Consider the following 17,693-nt stretch of genomic DNA (forward strand, 5'->3'; position numbering starts at 1 on the left):
TTTTAGGGGGGGTCACACTGGAGGATAAATAAATAAGGAGCACTTAGAAAACAATTCATTAGCCCTACGCGATTAAGCAAAACTTATATTTCAAGGAGAATAAACAACTTTTATAGCCAGTACTCATATCGATATTTAGCTCAATATTGATATAATAGTTTTGTTATCTCTAGCCCAACTTAGGTATTTTTCAACACTAAAGCTGTCATCGATAACATCTCAATGGCGGGCAATTTGGTTTGATACTTCAATTCAAGTTTAGCTCTCGCCGAGTTCGGAACGCTAGCGCTACGGCAGCGTTTTAGCCACGCTTCTTATTTTCTCCTATAACAAAATCGGTCAGTGGTGTATGAAAACAACAATAATTTCCTAGCAATTGCTTGTGGTTTCCGGTGATAATTAAATGGCACATGCAGAAACCTTCAAACAGAAAAACTGTGACCGTGAATATCCCAGCAACCTGATTCCGTATCCAATTCAAAAGACAACGCGCCTCGCATAAATAATTGAGTAATTTTCATGCCGCTCAGCCTCAGCCGGAATTTAACAGTTCCCCTTTATTAGTGGCTCACCGTAAAATGAAACTGAAAAAAAGATAGTACCCAACAAAAAGTCATTATCATTATCAGCAAAAATTGCGCATCCGACAATCAAAGATAAACATCCGTATCAATACGATCCATTTCGAAAGGTGATAAGCCAACGAAAGGGTGGAGTTTGCTGAACAAGTGAACTTAATTGCAAAATATTACAACACGATTAATGGAATTATCAACAGAAAATAATACTTTAGATAAATATAAACAGTGGAACGCGGTTATGACCTTAAAAATTTGGGGTTTCAAAAAATGAAACCTAGGGTTGAACGTACTTCTGTAAGCTGGCAAAAATACAAAAAAAAGAAGCAACAGCTGAAGGAGAAACAGGCCAACAGCAATTTTAATTTAATTAAATTTCGTTGTTTTGCTATGAGGGTGTGTGCGTATGTGTGTGTGAATAAGCGTTCTCGGTTAATGTGCCTGCTACTGGCATACTGGATCGGATAATCGACGTAAAGCTTCCACCCACAATTCAGAAAGAGATAGCGACACCGCAATTGACTTTGTCATAAATGATTTCTGTTTTTTTTTTCGGTTTTATTTCGATTATAAGTATGTTTGTTTTCCGATCGTCGGTATACGTGGGTAGTTGGACACTCTGATTTTGTTGGCTCATTCGATGGAAATTGTTTACGGCTTAAAGTGAAATTTAATGCCATTTATATCACCTAGCCTGGTGATATAAGGGTGCTGTATTTCAAAAAAAGTTCTACCAGGAAAATGGAAGGCTGCTAGCTACAATTTAAGATCTTTTGCAACTTTAGGTGTAATTATCTTACAAACATCACTCATTTGTTTTAGACGCCACTAAGCCTGACTAGAGTGCAGGTAGAAATATGGCCTATTAACGGGCTATAAGTACCTGTAGGCCAGTCTTCCCTTAACCCACAAGCCCCTCCATTAACCCCAGCACACACCCCGTTCACGTTCGATTTGAATGACGCACATTGGCGCACTGCAAAAAGTGCAAAATCAACAGTTAATGATCTGAACAATGTTTACCACCTGTAGCGTCTGGAGGTGGTGTAAATTTCAAATTGCCAGCGCCGGCAAACAGAAGTGGTGTAAGCTACTAATTTCCCATTTTCACCTCTCGTTTCGAGCCGAGGTGGCAGGTGGCGGCTAGTGACTGGTGGCAACAAAACCGAAAGAAGACAAAAAACTATTAAACCGCAAGTTTGCGGCTGAAATAAATGACAGTATTTTTGAGCATTTTATGTGTCGTTTATGATATTAAATTACCTTTTGCTGACACGCCTGTCCAAAATGCAATTAAATGCAAACTGGCATTTTAATAAACTCGCATTTGATTAACCAATCACCGGACGAAAGTCAAATTGCTCCAAATCGTTTGTCATGCGCTTCGAATTGCTGGCTAAAATACAAAAAAAATAAATATAGCCAAGAAATTCCAAGCTGAGCCTGCGTAACTGTCAAATGTTGTAAAAAATCAATAACACAAATGTTAACATGCTCACAATGCTAAAAACGCAGTCTGAGAGCCTGGCACAAGTACAACAAAAAAGTATACACAAGTCAAAAAAACAGTAGAAACAAGTTTAGCAGCCAATAAAGTTGGCTAAACAAAAAAATGAAATGCCTAACAACGGTTTAGGCCAGCTCGGCTTGGGCCAATCGCTGCGAGAGATAAAGCATTTGACACTTTTGGTTAATAAAAGTTGCTAATGAGTGCGAGCAACTCGCCGATTCCGAGATGTTGATTTAGTTTTTATTTGTTTTCTTGTTCAAGCCAGCCAATAGGAGAGCATTATGGACATTTTTGGAGTGGGGTGAGAGGTGGAGCAGTTACACTAATTGTGAATAAATCAATTAATAGGTAATAAGGCTTTATTTTTAAGCCCAACTCCTTCTAGAGTGAAAGCTCGTTAAGTAAGACTATACCGACTATTGACACTCACGATCCAACCATTCATAGAACCAAAAATGACAAAAAGATATAGCCACATCTTGCTGCTCCATTGAATATTGGCTAAAATGAAGTGCGCTCATAAATATTTATTAGCCATTGCTAAACTAGGCACTAAGTAGTCGATAATTTAAGCGGACCAGCGTCGGAGACATGAAAATTGTTTAGGCCATGTCCACTAGCCATTTGGCCGATTTGGCTGCTGAATGAAAAGTGTAAATTGTCGCTGAAGCCACTGTCGGTGGCAGGGAGCGAGGGAAGTACATACGGCTCCTCCACCAAGTGGAGTACACGGATTGGAGTTGAGCCGAACTTAAGCGCCAGTTGGGGACGACATTAATTTATGTTCAGCAAACATTTTGCCTGCCATTTAAGCGACAAAGACAAAGTAGCCTCGCCTGCCGGCTCTGCACTACCACCGATTGTGTTCGAGCCGGAACGTGTCGGGATTATTAATTAGCCAGCCATGGTGCACAACATCGGGCCGCATTCCCCACGAGGAGATGAGAACGCAATCGAGGGCACTTGATGATCTCAGCTGTGGGAATTTTCGTGTTGGGTTAGGTCAGCTTTCTGTGTCAAAAAGAGTTTGCATTTTTAAGATCTCTCAAAATTCTATCAGCTACAAGTATATTTGCCAAATCCCCAAAGCATAATTAAATAGTAACACGAAACATTTTGGCCACCCATGGAGCTCCAAGACCGACAATCCTCCACTAATTGGCGGCTGAGTTTTCATGCCCATTAAGCGTAAACTGTCAGCCACCGAAGCGACGGATTATCATACGAAAACGACTACAAATTGCACCAAATAACAAAGCCAAAACCCCAACAATTTCGATCCCAAAACAGTCAACTGTGAGTGGGGTTTCATTAGCCGCGCTCGAAGCGTGAAAACGTGATAAAATTTCGGTTTTAGTCCACTGGCCATAACTAAATCACGGATCGCAATTTGCGAATTGCAGCCAGTCAGTCGGTAGTTTCATTTACAGATCTTTTAGCCATTTTTTTGGTTTTTGGGTAAGCCAATTACAAGCGACATGAACATAAATAAAATTTTATTAAGTGCTAATTTCTGTTTGAATCTCGAAATGGGCAAACATCGATTCCACAGGGGCGATAAGTCAATTAGCCGGCAGGCAGGTAGACACTCTGACGGAATAACTGACATTTGCTGCAGATTGGCGCCTTGGATAACACTGATGGAGTTCAGCCTATAGGCTTGGCAATAAAGTATTACATTTATTATAGAAACAAAAGCAAACTAAGAAACATTTATTTACTATTTTCCAAACTTGTACAAAGCCACAATGGCCACTGCCAGAAGTAACACAACAAAGCCCAGGCTGCCAAAGAGAGCCAAGGACTTGGAGATTTCTCTAGCCTTCGAGGTTTCCAAATTCTGGTTGGGGGATTCCTCCTCCATTCCTGGCATTATTACCCTGAAAGTCAACTGAGACAACTCCGAGATCTCAGAGCCATTTCGATGTGAGACGTTCCGACGTCTCCGCAATCCCGCCGATGGTTGGCAGTCCTGGGCAGTGACCTGGCAGTCTTCATGCTCCAAGCAGCCGGTTATTCTCATTGATATTACCAGGACCTCTCCACTTCGCATTCCCGGAAACATGACCGCCTTGAAGTGAAGTCTCTGCCCGAGGGGCGGTTCCAATATGGGGGCATGGGCACAAATGGCCTGCATTGCGGGATTCAGGCAGCCCCTCGAACTGACCAGTTGGACATTGTTGATCACTTCCCCGCCAGAATTAATCCTCTGCAGCTGGACGTCACTTAGTTTGGTGTAGTTCCAGCCATCTCCTGCCAGGACATGAGCTCTAAGTAGGAGATCCTCGCCCAGCTGAACTGCTCCATTCGATTCCAGATGCCGGGTATAACCAGTACTGCCTTTTCTAAGCAGCTCCACATGGGTTCGAAAGGGATTTTGATTGCCTCCATGGGCATAGCTGCCCACACTGCGGGATTGCCTAAAAAATAAAGAAATAAAGTTGAAGTTAATTTAACTAAAAATTAATGAATAAAGTCTTCTTACACATCATTGGCCACACCCATTTTCAAGGCATGGGTTTTGACGGCTACACGCTCTTGGGATTTGCAATGTAGAGTCAAAATAGAGTCCCCACTGGTCCTCAAGCCCCTAATGGCGGGAAAACGCAGTCGCAGGCAAAGATCCTGTCCACAGGAACGGACCCCACATCGTTCGAAGTTCTCGCCAGAAATATCCAAGAAAAGGAAACTCCGTGACAGTTTCAGCTCACAGCGCTTGTCCTGGATATCGTCGTTATCCTGATCCACAGATGGAGCAGCTCCCAAGAAACTATCCAACTTCAAAACGGCACGAAAGTATCCCGAGTTCAAGCAACGCATGTCCTTTAAACGGAGTCTGAGCTGGTTTTGGTCCTGGCTAACCTCACTGGGTGGCAAATAGACAGGAGCTGGTGTCGAGGGTCTTTGGGTAATCACTGGAACAGCCACTGGGGCATGGTAATCGTATCCTGGAGATTGTATAGGTTCAAACGCTTCTCCAGGGTCTTCAACGATAATCGGTCTTGGTGTAGTAGTTGTGGTGGGAATAGAGGTGGCAAGGATACCTCCGGCAGGAGGTTGCGGATAATAGTAGGCGGGGTAGGTCTCTTCACTGCACAGACAAGAAAGGACTTAACATTTTTCTAACAAGGTTGCCTACATCTTTATTACTAACCTGGGCTTGGGACTCTCATAGTTTGGACGCTCTTCCAAAGCCGGTGGCAGATAGTTCTGGCTTAGAGGTATGAAATTACCATGACCACTTCCTTGAAACTTTACACTGCGATTTTCGATGATCTCCGGCAAACTGAATTCTGTGGTGGATACGGGGGCCACTGGTGAAGGAGTCACAGGATTCGGGGGTACAGGCGGAGGTCCATAAAGGCCCGGTGGAGAGAGACCCAGTTGAAATGGAACCTGTCCATGAAGATAGTTTCCCAATTTTTCCACTGGCGCAGCAAAAAAGTGTGCCACATCCGCCCAAGATCCTTGGACTATAAGTAATTCCACAAGGCAGATGTAAAGCCCTAGAGACGTCCACTTGGTTGACATTTTGGAGTAAAACTGATGCGGCCCTAAGTGATCGATACTTTTATAAGCTTCAGGAGGCGTGACGGGGGTGACCTGGATTGTTTTCATATTCTTGGAGTACTTTCCCAGCTATCACTTTTAATGGTCGAAATATTTTGGGGGACACCACACACGATTTTGATGTCCAAGCAGGGGACTTTCCTTGGTCACGAATGCGTTGAGTGGGTCAGGTTATGTAAAACTAATTGTTAGTGATCTCCGGGGAATTAGCCACCAAAGTCGGTTCCATCTTCGATTCACTGGCCGATCCACCACCGGCCGTACCACAAATCATTTGGCCATTTGACATCTCGCTTGTGGACAACTAATGACAACAGCTGCGACAGAGCAACATTTTGGCCATATTGCGGATTTCTGATTTCTGATCGCTGTTAGCCAGAAGCCAATCAAACCTAACGAGCCGACAATCTGTCCGTTAATGTTTCCATTTTGGGCACCACAGGCTAGCAGTCATTGATGAGCGTTATAATGAAAAAGTAAACAAAGGAAAATATTTAATGAAAATTGTCTAAAAATATGAGTTTTTCATAACTATATGGTTCATATACTTTAGTGATTGGAGGCTATCCTTAATCCTTAGAATATATTTTTTTTTTTAAATATTTAATCTATTTTTTGTTGTGTATAAATTATGAAACGTGGGAAGAGTTCTTTCAATCTGATTTCAGAGTTCATTCACTAGCTATATGAGATCCAATTATGGTCGCCTATAAGCTAAACATGACATTTATATATCGAGCCAATTATTTTAAAATGTAATTGTCCGACAGGTTTTTCCTGTAGCTCTTAGATTTCCCAAACTATGTGTCATTAATTGATTTAACAAGACACTCTAGGTTACACATCGCGGGGGATCCGACAAAAAAGTATAACTGGAAACTATTACTTAAGTCTAGCCACCTCTTGCCATACTTATAAGCCATTTCCCCCAGGATCTCGAACGATCTCGCCTCCCAAACATGCCCGGCACCTCGTATCCCACGAATAATGATAATTTCAGCAACGGATTCCCGATGGCCACCACACAAAGTGAACGACTGCTTCAGGCCCAGAATCGAAGGAAGTTCAGTTTTCCCGCCACCCTCCATTCAGCCTCCTTGTTGGAAGTGGGCGGAGGCCAGCGGGAGACGACAAGGCGGAGGCTAAGCAATGTCAGCGATGTGGTCACCCGGAAGTTGTCCTACACGATTGGCTGGAAGGCGGCGCAGATTCCAGCACAAGACATCATTACACAGGTATAGTGATAATATCCTGATAACTTTTCATGGGGTTTTAACATATTTATTTTGAATCAAGGGTCGTTGTCTCTGCGGTCACTACATAAAGCGACGCTTGAGAAGATCGGGGCTGTTTAATAAAAAACTGGGTCTCCAGCGGATTCGAAGCATTCTTGGATCAACTTCCATGGGCATTGTAAGAGATGTCTTTCCAGCCGTTCAAGTGGTAAGTTTTCTTTTAAAGAATAATGTATTAACTATTAAAAAAATGGTTCACAAAAAAGAAATGAAAATGGATGCATCAAAACTTATAGGGCCCTTATAGGAGAATCCTGCATTTCCAAGGGGATCCATTAGAAAAATTTGAAAAATATGGTTGAAAATTTTTGTTGCCAGGTTTTGATGCAGAATTGTGGAGAATCCTTCCAGAAATCGTTTAAGGCATTCCTCTCAAGGATCGAATGAAAATCGGCCAAGATATGGACATGGTTAGGGGCCTATAGGAGAATCTTGGATTTTCCAAGAGGATCCATCAGAAAAATTTGAAAAATATGGATGCAGAATTGTGGAGAATCCTTCCAGAAATCGTTTAAGGCATTCCTCTCAAGGATCGGATGAAAATCGGCCAAGTTATGGACATGGTTAGGGGCCTTATAGGAGAATCCTGGATTTTCCAAGGGGATCCATCAAAAAAATTTGAAAAATATGGTTGCAAATTTTTGTTGCCAGCTTTTGATGCAGAATTGTGGAGAATCCTTCCAAAAACCGTTTAAGGCATTCCTCTCAAGGATCGGATGAAAATCGGCTAAGAAATGGACATGGTTAGGGGCCTTATAGGAGAATCCTGGGTTTTCCAAGGGGATCCATCAGAAAAATTTGAAAAATATGGTTGAAAAATTTTGTTGCCAGGTTTTGATGCAGAAATGTGGAGAATCGTTCCAGAAATGGATTAAGGTATTGCTCTCAAGGATCGGATGAAAATTGGCTAAGAAATGGACATGGTTAGGGGCCTTATAGGAGAATCCTGGGTTTTCCAAGGGGATCCATCAGAAAAATTTGAAAAATATGGTTGAAAAATTTTGTTGCCAGGTTTGATGCAGAATTGTGGAGAATCGTTCCAGAAATCGTTTAAGGTATTCCTTTTGAGGATCGGATAAAAATTGACTAAGATATGGACATGGTTAGGGGCTCTATATGAGAATTCTGGATTTTCCAAGGGGATCCATCAGAAAAATTTGAAAAATATGGTTGAACAATTTTGTTCCCAGGTTTTGATTGAGGAGAATTGAGGAGGAGAGAAGAATTGCAGAATTGAGGAGAATCGTTCCGGAAATCGATTAAGGTATATCTCTCAAGGATCGTATGAAAATTGGCTAAGATATGGACATGTTTAGGGACCTTTTATGAGAGTCCTGAATTTTCCAAGGGGATCCATCAGAAAAATCGACTTTATCTGAAAGAAGGCTTCCTTATAACTTAATCCTTAGGCGTAACCTGAACTTTATTTTGTAGCTAGGCGATGAACTGGAACGTATGCATCCGCGGGTCTACAATGGAGTTGCTCGTCAGATCTGCCGCAATCCTGGCGGAGAGTTCAATACCCCGGATGCCGTGAGTCTTTTGCTGGGTGCCGTCGGTCGAGAGCTCTTCCGGATGGAGATAACCTGGAGCAAGGTTATATCGCTGTTTGCCATAGCCGGTGGCCTATCCGTCGATTGTGTGCGCCAGGGGCATCCGGAGTACCTGCCAAAGCTAATGGAGAGTGTTTCCGAGGTGATCGAAGATGAGCTGGTGCCTTGGATCAATGAAAACGGTGGATGGGTAAGTGGATTTAGCAAATCTACTTAATGATACATCCAATAATACTTAACCTTTGCAGAGTGGCATAAATACCCATGTTCTCCCCACCTCCAATAGCCTGAATCCCTTGGAATGGACAACTCTAGTAATTGGTGTTGTATTTGGCTTGATCCTATTTTTTATGATCTTGCGTTTTATAATAAGCACGATAGTACCGAAAATATACCAACGATTTACCAACTGAATTCAAGAGTTTAATTTAATTAATCGCCAAAAAACTGGCTACGATTATAGGAAGCTTTTATCAAAGCTTTCGAATAATTAATTTAGGCTTTGAATAAAAGTTTGTAGAAAAAAAAACAAGCAAAGTGATCTTCAGTTGTCTGATAGTGACTAGATTACATTTTATAGGCGAATCAGTCTCTTCTTCACATAATCTTTATCTCCAAGTAATTTTGATTCCTTTAGCAATCAAATTAGTAGCACAATCCCTTGGACTCACCAATTGAATATGTCTTAAAATCGTTTTATTTTAAACTTTGAGAGGGAAATCTTCTACGGACTTGGTTAGAATCCAAATAAATGCAACAATTATCTTTTCTTCGGTACAGAATCGGGGATCTTTATACTAAAACACACGTCACAATCTCGTCTTACAACTTTCCAGTAAGCTCGGGCACAGCCTTGAAAAGATCGGCCACGATGCCAATGTCGGCCACTTGGAAGATGGGAGCCTCGGGATCCTTGTTGATGGCCACAATGGTCTTCGAATCCTTCATGCCTGCCAGATGCTGGATGGCACCAGAGATACCAACAGCGATGTAGAGTTCAGGGGCAACAATTTTACCAGTCTGACCGATCTGCAGGTCGTTGGGAACGAAGCCAGCATCGACGGCAGCGCGGGAGGCTCCCACAGCAGCTCCAAACTTATCGGCCAGATCGTACAACAGCTTGAAGTTGTCGCCAGACTTCAGACCCCTGCCTCCGGAGATGATAACCTTGGCGCCAGTCAGCTCTGGGCGGTCGGACTTGGTCAGCTCCTGGGAAACGAACTCAGACAGACTGCTGGCGTAATCTCCAGCGGGAGCCTGCTCCACAGCTCCACTTCCGCCTGTAGCAGCTGCAGGAGGAAAGTTGGTGCCTCGCACTGTAATAACCTTCACGGCATCTTTGGACTTCAGTGTGAGGATGGCATTGCCGGCGTAGATAGTGCGCACGAAGGTGTCCTCCGACTTGACATCAATGATCTCGGAAATGGGAGACACATCCAGTTTAGCAGCAACACGGGGCAGCACATTCTTTCCAAAAGCAGACGCTCCGGCAAGGATGTGGGTGAATTTGAACTGAGATTGGGCTGCCAGGACCAGAGGGGTCACAGATTCGGCGGTCAGTCCCTTGAAGGCGGCATTTTCAGCCACCAGAACCTTGGTCACTCCCTCAACCTTGGCCACAGCTTCCGAGGCCTGCAATGAAATGAAAAATATAGTGTTATGCAAACCTTTTGATAAAGAGAGAATAATAATTGGCTAGGGATTAGGGTGGTTAATTGTGAAATCTCAAAGTAACCCAATTAAGTGTTTACATAACAATTAACCGGCTAATTGTTAAAGTTTTTATACGAATTTTTAAGCATTTCTATCAAGAATTAAAAAACAAACTTTTTGTTTTTAAAATAAATTTTTTTTGGCTGTTTAAAACATATATAGGACCACCCTTGTCCTCTACTAGGGTATGGAGAGACTTACGGGTCCGCACTTGGTGCCTGCCACCAGAACTGTGACGTCACCACCGATCTTCTTGGCCGCAGAGATGGTGTTCAGGGTGATTGGGTTAAGGGCCTCGTTGTTGTGCTCAGCTACCACCAGAGTGCTCTTGCATCGTTGCAGCTGAAATGGTAGAATTATTAGATTTAGTTGGCCAATTTTAATTCGCCAGCGCGTGCGCTTTAAGCCATTATTTTTATTATACTTACAAAGCTGCTGCGCATTAGGTTACGGGTGTTGCTGGCGAACATATTGTACAATTAGAGAATAAAGGAGCTGCTAAAGGGACGTAAAAGTTTATTATTATTTTATTATTGTCAATTAATAGAAGCTCTTACCTCGGCAAAAAAAAATCACAGAAAGTCCAAAGGTTGGACTCAACGGCGGGAACAGCTGTTTTACGTTAACACTTTACCACACTATTTCAGGGCTGGAAACACGTTGTCTGTGGTGTTGGAAAACAGATAAAAATGAGTGTTGAAAAATATCCAAAGTAAGCGTTTCTTTTTTTCATACAATACATTTCTCCAAAATATAAACACAATTTTATAAACAGATATATACAAATTAGATTGGCCGAAAAACAAATTACAAATTTCAAGCAATAATGAAGACGATACCCGACCGGTGAGTTTTGGCTGCCGAGCCTCCGCATTGAACTTACTGACCTCTTTGGGTAATTTCAGATGGCTGGAATATAGTCCGATCGGAGAACGTGTTCCGGGGACTCGATTCATAGCCTTCAAGGTGCCGCTACGTGAGGTAAGTTGACCGAAAGCCCTCCACTGCACTCCTAAATGGCCAAATGGACAAAAACCGGTTGCCAGGAGACCTCCAATTGATGGATGCGTCCCTTTGGAAGGACCACCAACCTGGCGAGGCCTCTAAAAATAAATAACAACGGACGGGCGAAATTTGTATATTGTAATTATGCATAAAAGTGGCAACTGGAACAACATGCGGCAAAGGACCCCACATGAATATTAAATTAAATTGTTTTTGCTTAATTAAATAACGCCATGGAGCTGGCAGGGAGACCCTACCTTTATTAATTGCCTCGCCGCCGGGCAGTTCGCATAAATTGAGCAATTTTTAGCATGTAATGTAATGCCGGCCTGTATTTGCCTTCCATATCTTCCATCTGCAGCATGTCAGCGCCAAAGTCAGCCAGGAGAAGCTGCGCCTGGCGCCCGAGTCGCTTATGGAGGCTGTTCCCGACCTGGGACTCATCATCGATCTGACCAACACGAGTCGTTACTATAACCCGGAATCGTTCACCTCCAACGATGTGGAGCATAAAAAGCTGATGATTCCTGGCAAGGAAACTCCATCCAAGGACTTGGCAGAAAAGTAATTAGAATACTACTAAAATCTAAATCATCAATTTTAATTATTATTAATTCTAAACATTTTTTAAAAGGTAAAACATATTTCTATATAGTTTTGAAACATCTACTCCTATTTACAAATAGTTTATGATTTAAAATGTTCCATATAACAAAATATTCTACAGTTTTAAGAAACCGTGAAAACTATTTGGTTTAAATACTGAAATTTATTTATTTTCTGCTTGTTCCATTACAGATTTTGTCGTCTTGTGGCCAATTTTCTCGAAGACAATGCGGATAATGGTAAGTGCTTTAAAACATCCCACACATATTGGCCTTTGAGCCATGGAGCCGTGGGAAACGTTCCATGGCTTTCCCGTCAAATATGCAGATGCAGATGCATATCTGTCAACACAATTAGAGCCACAAAATATGCAAACAAATCATATCAAACGGGCACCCGCAATTACCACGTATCCTAATCCCAGGCTGCACTGCCTCCAAGATTCCTATCAGTCGGCAAGCGCACAGCAAACATGGCCAGAGCGGTGAAATGTGCTGGCTGCGGTGCTGCTGGCAGCCATCCAAGTGCCTGAAAAGAGAAATACTCTATTTAACCCTTTAGCAGCCGACTGGCGCACCGATGTGGGCGCACACACACACTCAATCAGCCAAGTCAGTCAGTTGGGCGGCCTTTGAGTCTGTCTGTCTGCCAGTCAGGAGCCGGGCAAACAAATCACTTACGAGGCTTAGTCATGTCGAGAGTGGGGAAAAGGCATTTCCAATTATGCGCCAAGGCATGCGCAGCCAGCTCCAAGCCGCTTTTCATTTATGTTTTCATAATTGAGAGAATTTCCAGATGCTTTTCTACACAGAGAAAATCGTAAAGTCCCCTTAAAAAGGGGTATATCTGGTTTAATTTGTTTTAAACTCTATCAGCTTATTATTTATTAATATTTTATATCTTTTCTTTATTTGCTGTACAGATTTTAATGTGAATATCTAAATATTATTGAAAGTATGCTAATGAACACTAAGTATCTCTTTAGGGTATCCAAACCCCAACTGGTTGAGTTCATAATTTTTGTGACCGTGGGCGTGAGTAAGCTCTGTTCGAAGGCACCTTCCTTCTGCGATAATGTATGTGCGAACCGATTTGCCTCACAATATGCAAAATTGCCAACTAGAATATCTTGTCCGATACGAATCCGTTTTAGGGATTAATTAAAACACGATCTGGCGCCAAGAAAACTCGCGTCAAGCACAACAATAAATAAATACGCAAAGCCTGCCAACATATTTACAAGGAAACGAATCACGAAAATAAGTCAAGTCCGAGGTGGTCCCAACTTGTCAACGGCCAATGAGGCAGACGAGGTAAAAACAATCCAGGTGGAGTCGTTGTTTTGGCACAGTGGGATCTTCAAAAACTAAAGTCTATTTTAAAAGAAGAGTTGAAAGGAAAGGATAACTGAGGAGTATCTTGAAAACATCTGGAATTATTTAAAATTGAGAGACTAAAAGTAATTGTAATACAGTGGAAATGGCCAGAATTTAAACTATTTGACTAAAACCTAACTACAAAAACTAAAACCTATTTAAAAAGAGTGATATTTTGATTATGGAAAAACATCTTAGAATCATCAGTGTTTAATTTTATATTTATTTTTAGTTTAATAATAAATGTAAACAGTTTAAGTTTAGTTTAATAATACCAATCACTTTAAGTCTACTAAGGATAAACACATTTGAAACCACTGTATCATATCAAAGAGGATGCGCAGCGCGGTCTCGTAATTTAATTTCGTTTCTCGTTTTGCCTGTAAGTTGGCTTAAAAGCCCCCAAACATGACGTACTGGCTGACTGGCAGCTTCACCGGCTGCCAATATGACCAAAACAAGCGGGCCAAGAGCTAAGCCAGCACCCCCATAGTGCACAAAGCCAGAGCCTGGGCCACAGCGACCTGGTGGGTTGTCTGAATGTCTGAGTGCCGGGCACCCTCCCCCCCAAAGATCCCTCCCGCTGACATGTTTTTGTGAAATTTATAGCCAATGTTATTATTGGCAGAGCGCGCTGTTTTCTAGATTTAGCTCAGGTCGCTTCTGCTTTTATGCCAAATTGCCAGGCCGGTTTTTGCTGTTGCGGTCTCGCTGCGTGGGTGTTGCCAATGGGGCGTGGAGCGGCAAAGGGGGAGCCTTAGCCGCGGGGTTTGGGTCGCGGAGGACATTCCTGTGGCCGTGTTTGCAATGAAATTTGTAGCAATTTGCCGCAACATGTGGCACTGGCCGAAGTCTGGTGAGCATTGCTCCCCAAAATGGCACCGAAATCATCCTCATCCTCCAACCGTTTGCCCGATTTTAAGGTAAAGCTCAAGAAAACCTATTACCATTTTCAGATAAACTGATCGGAGTTCACTGCACCCACGGCGTTAATCGAACTGGATATCTTATTTGCTACTTTATGATCACCAAAATGAACAAATCGCCGTCGGAGTCAATTGAGAGTGCGTAGGACCCTGGATTTGATCCTTCCCAAACATAAAGTGTAATCAATTCCCTACCCTATATATTCATCTGCAGCTTTCGCTGCGGCCCGCGGCCACGAGATTGAACGCCAGAACTACATGAGCTCGCTGAGAAAGCTATCGGGCAAGGAGCCCAAAAAGGATCGCTCCACCTCCAAGGAGACCAGTGTGGAGAGCGACTACATCGACGATCATTACGATAACGGCCATAAAAGTCATCATTCGCGCTATGAGTCCAACGACAGGAGTCACTATCAGAATAGGAACTACCAAAACTACCAAAATTACCAAAGGGGCCGAGTCTACAACCAACGATATAATTCAAGTAAGTACTTAAGCCATTAATGTGATCCAGGGAGGGGAAAGAGAAAATACACCATAACCCTTAGATTAGGATTCGCTAGATATATAACTTTGTTATAAAAATATAATGTGATTGAATTTTAGGAGGTAACTACTACAATGGTTCTTACCAGAATAACTGGCGGGGCAGAAGAGGATATCCTTCTAATGGGGACAACCAAAATCGCTATTATCCAAGAGACAACCACTATTATAATAATAATTATAATAATCGCTACGTGGGTAACAACAGGGATTACAACAGTGGGGGGGATTGGCGAAACTCTAGGAGGACTCCGTATCACAAACCTTATTACCAAAACAATGGCTGGTCTCAGCAGAAGAACTGGCGACAGGATCGCGACGATCGCCAGCAATATCATCGATCCAGCAATAGCTCCAACCAACGCTCCTGGAGGGACTATAGTCGCGATTATTCCAAACGGGATCGCGATCACTATGATCGGGATGATTCCAAAAGAAGCTACCGAGAGAAGAGCTACTACAAGGAAGATAGTGACTAGATTATAATAATATTCTACAATATATGTCTTCAATATAATCTTTTTACAATGTAAAATCCCCGAACAATGTTTTAATAAATTTCCAATGACAGTTTGGCCAATTTGTAAATTATTGTTAATTACAGGCAACGGCTGGAGCGACAATTAAAATTCATTTACGACACGATCGAGTTAAGGCCGCCGGGTAATGGTAGTTAACAAGCAGTCGGCACAGATCGTGTGAAGATACAATAAAAGCCGCGAAAAATTTGCATCTCGATAAGCGAGGAGAGCGCGTGAAATTCCTGGAAATTAGTGATCATGATGGCCAGGCCGAGGCGGTGCCAGCGGCTCAGCTCCTGTGTCAAAACAAATGCCAGGATGGGCTGGCATCTACAGTGGTTTAAGGATCTACCTCAATCAAAATGGCAGCTAAAGTTCAAATTTAAGTACAATTATAGTTTGATTATTTTTTTTCTTTCGATTTTATTAAAATTTTAGTTACTTATTATTTTTTTTTTTTAATTTTTAGTTAAGACTAACCAAGGTACATGCATTCTGGCCAAAACCTGTCAGATTGACGGCTCCTGATCGTTTCATTATTTCGTCATGGTGGTCAAATGTCAACTTATTAGCATAAATGCTGCTGCTGTCGCCTCCGCCCATCGAATTTTATATATATTTTTGTATGTTGTATACCCCCTCGGGTTCCGATCGGCGCTTTATCTTTGCGAAATCTTATCTGGGCCGCACGATCAACGATTGTCATTATGGACCGGGGTCCGGGTCCGGCTCCGGCTCTGAGTCCGAGGCTCCGACAGCGACAAATCGTTGGCCATTACAATGGTTGGCTGGCCAGGAGCAGGACCTGCAAGAGGGAGCAAGGGATCGAATCGATCGACTGGGATCCGATCCGATCTGATCTGACTGCCCGATAAACGCCTGTTGTGTGTGGCATGTGGCGTAAAGTTGTTTGTTGCGCTTAATTGGACAGCGTTTCATTTCGCGGTTTTTTTTTTTGCTTCTACCTGTTTGCTTCCTTTATTCGCTACTTATTTTTAGCATCTGATTGACCCAAAGACAAGTCCAACTGGCATCCAGGGAAAGTGCCAGCCATAGCTTCAGGAGATGCTCGTTTGAGTGAAGGATATTTGGGACTACAAAGTTTGAGTTCATTTTATAACCTATATGGATAAGTATTGGATGAAATGAATAAGTATTATTATTTAAGGATTCCCCCCTATTTCAAAGGTTATGCCGACAATTCCATAAATCCCTGAATCAGCCAAAAAACGGCCAATTGTCAGTTGCGTGCGGTTAAAGTATCTTATTTTTTTCAGCAACAGACACACATTTTTTCGACTCATATTTTTTGTTTAGTTTATGACCGCAAACGACGACGACGACGACTGGAAAGTGTGGCCAATTTCCAGCGACTGTGCCGGTCTGGGGGCCCATTTATCTTAGCATAACTTGGAGCGCGATAATTGCATTCCATGCGGCATTGGAATCGGCCAAGTTGCATTGGCCAAGATCGAGGAGCGCGACCGATTCCGATTCCGAGGCCACTTTGAAGTTCGTTGCGAACAATTAGCCATGGCCCATAAATTCCCATCTCATATGTGCGCGGCGAAAAAGGAAGCGAGGCATTGATTTAAATAATAGTGTTTAACTTTGCCACTCCATCCATCCAGCTCAGCCCTGCCGCCTGCAAATCCGTGGCCGAGGCGACAATTACCTGGCCATTTCAATTAGCCGGAGCCAAACAAAAGGTGAGCCTCTCCTGGAGAGAGTCAATCATGGTACTGGTATCAATGCAATGCCAGACCAATCCGGACCAATTGTTATGGGCCAGCTTTTGTCTGGCTCATGTGATTTACGGTGTCGTCCTGTCTGGCTGATAAAGAGGTCTGATGGATTGGGAAAAGTGCATCAATGGGTAAGATGAGGTGATCCAGTGTACTCTTTGTTTTTATTAAGAAAAAGGAACTTTTAAGAATTTACTAAAAATAAACTTTCTAAACAAGGCTTCAAGATAAATACTTGAGGAAATGAAAAGTTAAGTTATAATAATTCAAAAGTCTTGTAAGTTTTTTAACCTTTACAAAGCCTTTCTTTAAATTGAGAATATTGTCCATCCATAAACATGGTCCATCTCCTAAGGATATTCATCACACCCTTGAGCCTCTTGGACCATCAATAAAATCGATACGTTGATATGCAGTTCGGTGAAGTCCAGCCCACTTGCAATTGAAACGCAATTCAGGGGATTCCTGCAACACTTACCATTTATCGCCGTACGCAATCTTAATTAAAAGCCGCCCCCAGATAAAAACAAATGTTTACTTTAAAGCCGATAGGGATCGGATCGAACAATCAGCCATTGCGGTCCCGCAAAATTGATTCAGTTCGATTCGATTCGTGTTCGCGTTGAAAACTCACGAATCTGGGCAATTAAAGCCGCCGCTGCTTCCACCGAAGGGCGAGAGTTTATCGCCGATTCTCTGTATGCGATATGGATGCAAGGCACGCACATGACCCTCCCAATCATTAAAAG

General features: G+C 42.6%; 4 protein-coding genes across 11 annotated transcripts; 2 read left to right on the plus strand and 2 right to left on the minus strand.

The window, feature by feature from the left end:
• The first annotated feature begins 259 nt into the window (after window positions 1-259).
• Window positions 260-8,920, plus strand: Buffy (BCL2 family apoptosis regulator buffy). Of its 5 annotated transcripts, none has more exons than XM_017253051.2 (5): window positions 260-338; window positions 6,659-6,893; window positions 6,955-7,101; window positions 8,388-8,696; window positions 8,755-8,920. In XM_017253051.2, the coding sequence occupies exons 2-5, from the start codon at window positions 6,672-6,674 to the stop codon at window positions 8,917-8,919; spliced, it is 843 nt and encodes a 280-aa protein (XP_017108540.2). In that variant the 5' UTR covers window positions 260-338; window positions 6,659-6,671; the 3' UTR covers window position 8,920. The 5 variants fall into 5 exon arrangements, with proteins under 5 accessions (XP_017108540.2, XP_017108535.2, XP_070135239.1 ...); XM_017253046.2 differs by having other exon boundaries at window positions 263-338; window positions 6,591-6,893; XM_070279138.1 differs by having other exon boundaries at window positions 276-338; window positions 6,495-6,893.
• On the minus strand, window positions 3,809-6,142 carry LOC108133211 (uncharacterized). The gene is made up of 3 exons (XM_017253045.3): window positions 5,243-6,142; window positions 4,574-5,179; window positions 3,809-4,508 (listed from the first exon to the last, which is right to left on the minus strand). The coding sequence occupies exons 1-3, from the start codon at window positions 5,704-5,706 to the stop codon at window positions 3,809-3,811; spliced, it is 1,770 nt and encodes a 589-aa protein (XP_017108534.2). The 5' UTR covers window positions 5,707-6,142.
• Window positions 8,921-9,185: 265 nt separating the features above from the next.
• On the minus strand, window positions 9,186-10,865 carry wal (electron transfer flavoprotein subunit alpha wal). 2 transcript variants are annotated; one of them, XM_070279137.1, is made up of 4 exons: window positions 10,777-10,865; window positions 10,648-10,714; window positions 10,421-10,561; window positions 9,186-10,138 (listed from the first exon to the last, which is right to left on the minus strand). In XM_070279137.1, the coding sequence occupies exons 2-4, from the start codon at window positions 10,687-10,689 to the stop codon at window positions 9,329-9,331; spliced, it is 993 nt and encodes a 330-aa protein (XP_070135238.1). In that variant the 5' UTR covers window positions 10,690-10,714; window positions 10,777-10,865; the 3' UTR covers window positions 9,186-9,328. The 2 variants fall into 2 exon arrangements, with proteins under 2 accessions (XP_070135238.1, XP_017108510.3); XM_017253021.3 differs by having other exon boundaries at window positions 10,648-10,717; window positions 10,777-10,851.
• On the plus strand, window positions 10,865-15,647 carry LOC108133194 (RNA/RNP complex-1-interacting phosphatase). 3 transcript variants are annotated; one of them, XM_017253018.3, is made up of 8 exons: window positions 10,865-10,931; window positions 10,995-11,065; window positions 11,125-11,200; window positions 11,586-11,788; window positions 12,023-12,069; window positions 14,163-14,270; window positions 14,347-14,616; window positions 14,739-15,253. In XM_017253018.3, the coding sequence occupies exons 2-8, from the start codon at window positions 11,046-11,048 to the stop codon at window positions 15,155-15,157; spliced, it is 1,143 nt and encodes a 380-aa protein (XP_017108507.2). In that variant the 5' UTR covers window positions 10,865-10,931; window positions 10,995-11,045; the 3' UTR covers window positions 15,158-15,253. The 3 variants fall into 3 exon arrangements, with proteins under 3 accessions (XP_017108507.2, XP_070135237.1, XP_043066604.1); XM_070279136.1 differs by lacking the exon at window positions 14,739-15,253 and adding an exon at window positions 15,283-15,647 and having other exon boundaries at window positions 10,925-11,065; XM_043210669.2 differs by having other exon boundaries at window positions 10,925-11,065.
• Window positions 15,648-17,693: the final 2,046 nt, after the last annotated feature.

Source organism: Drosophila bipectinata, chromosome 2R, assembly GCF_030179905.1.
Source record: "Drosophila bipectinata strain 14024-0381.07 chromosome 2R, DbipHiC1v2, whole genome shotgun sequence".
In the NCBI taxonomy this organism is placed as follows: domain Eukaryota; kingdom Metazoa; phylum Arthropoda; class Insecta; order Diptera; family Drosophilidae; genus Drosophila; species Drosophila bipectinata.

Bases quoted from the DNA above. Each gene is read 5' to 3' on its own strand.
- LOC108133211 (XM_017253045.3), bottom strand. From the start codon at position 5,706: ATGAAAACAATCCAGGTCACCCCCGTCACGCCTCCTGAAGCTTATAAA. The intron at 5,180-5,242 runs GTTAGTAATAAA...TTGTCTGTGCAG, and splicing joins TATGAGAGTCCCAAGCCCAG to TGAAGAGACCTACCCCGCCT. The intron at 4,509-4,573 runs GTAAGAAGACTT...TTTATTTTTTAG, and splicing joins ATGGGTGTGGCCAATGATGT to GCAATCCCGCAGTGTGGGCA.
- Buffy (XM_017253046.2), top strand. From the start codon at position 6,618: ATGCCCGGCACCTCGTATCCCACGAATAATGATAATTTCAGCAACGGA. The intron at 7,102-8,387 runs GTAAGTTTTCTT...TTTATTTTGTAG, and splicing joins TCTTTCCAGCCGTTCAAGTG to CTAGGCGATGAACTGGAACG. The intron at 8,697-8,754 runs GTAAGTGGATTT...TAACCTTTGCAG, and splicing joins TCAATGAAAACGGTGGATGG to AGTGGCATAAATACCCATGT.
- wal (XM_070279137.1), bottom strand. From the start codon at position 10,689: ATGTTCGCCAGCAACACCCGTAACCTAATGCGCAGCAGCTTT. The intron at 10,562-10,647 runs GTAAGTATAATA...CTACCATTTCAG, and splicing joins ACCTAATGCGCAGCAGCTTT to CTGCAACGATGCAAGAGCAC. The intron at 10,139-10,420 runs GTAAGTCTCTCC...ATTTCATTGCAG, and splicing joins CAGGCACCAAGTGCGGACCC to GCCTCGGAAGCTGTGGCCAA.
- LOC108133194 (XM_017253018.3), top strand. From the start codon at position 11,046: ATGAAGACGATACCCGACCG. The intron at 11,789-12,022 runs GTAATTAGAATA...GTTCCATTACAG, and splicing joins TCCAAGGACTTGGCAGAAAA to ATTTTGTCGTCTTGTGGCCA. The intron at 12,070-14,162 runs GTAAGTGCTTTA...TACCATTTTCAG, and splicing joins CGAAGACAATGCGGATAATG to ATAAACTGATCGGAGTTCAC.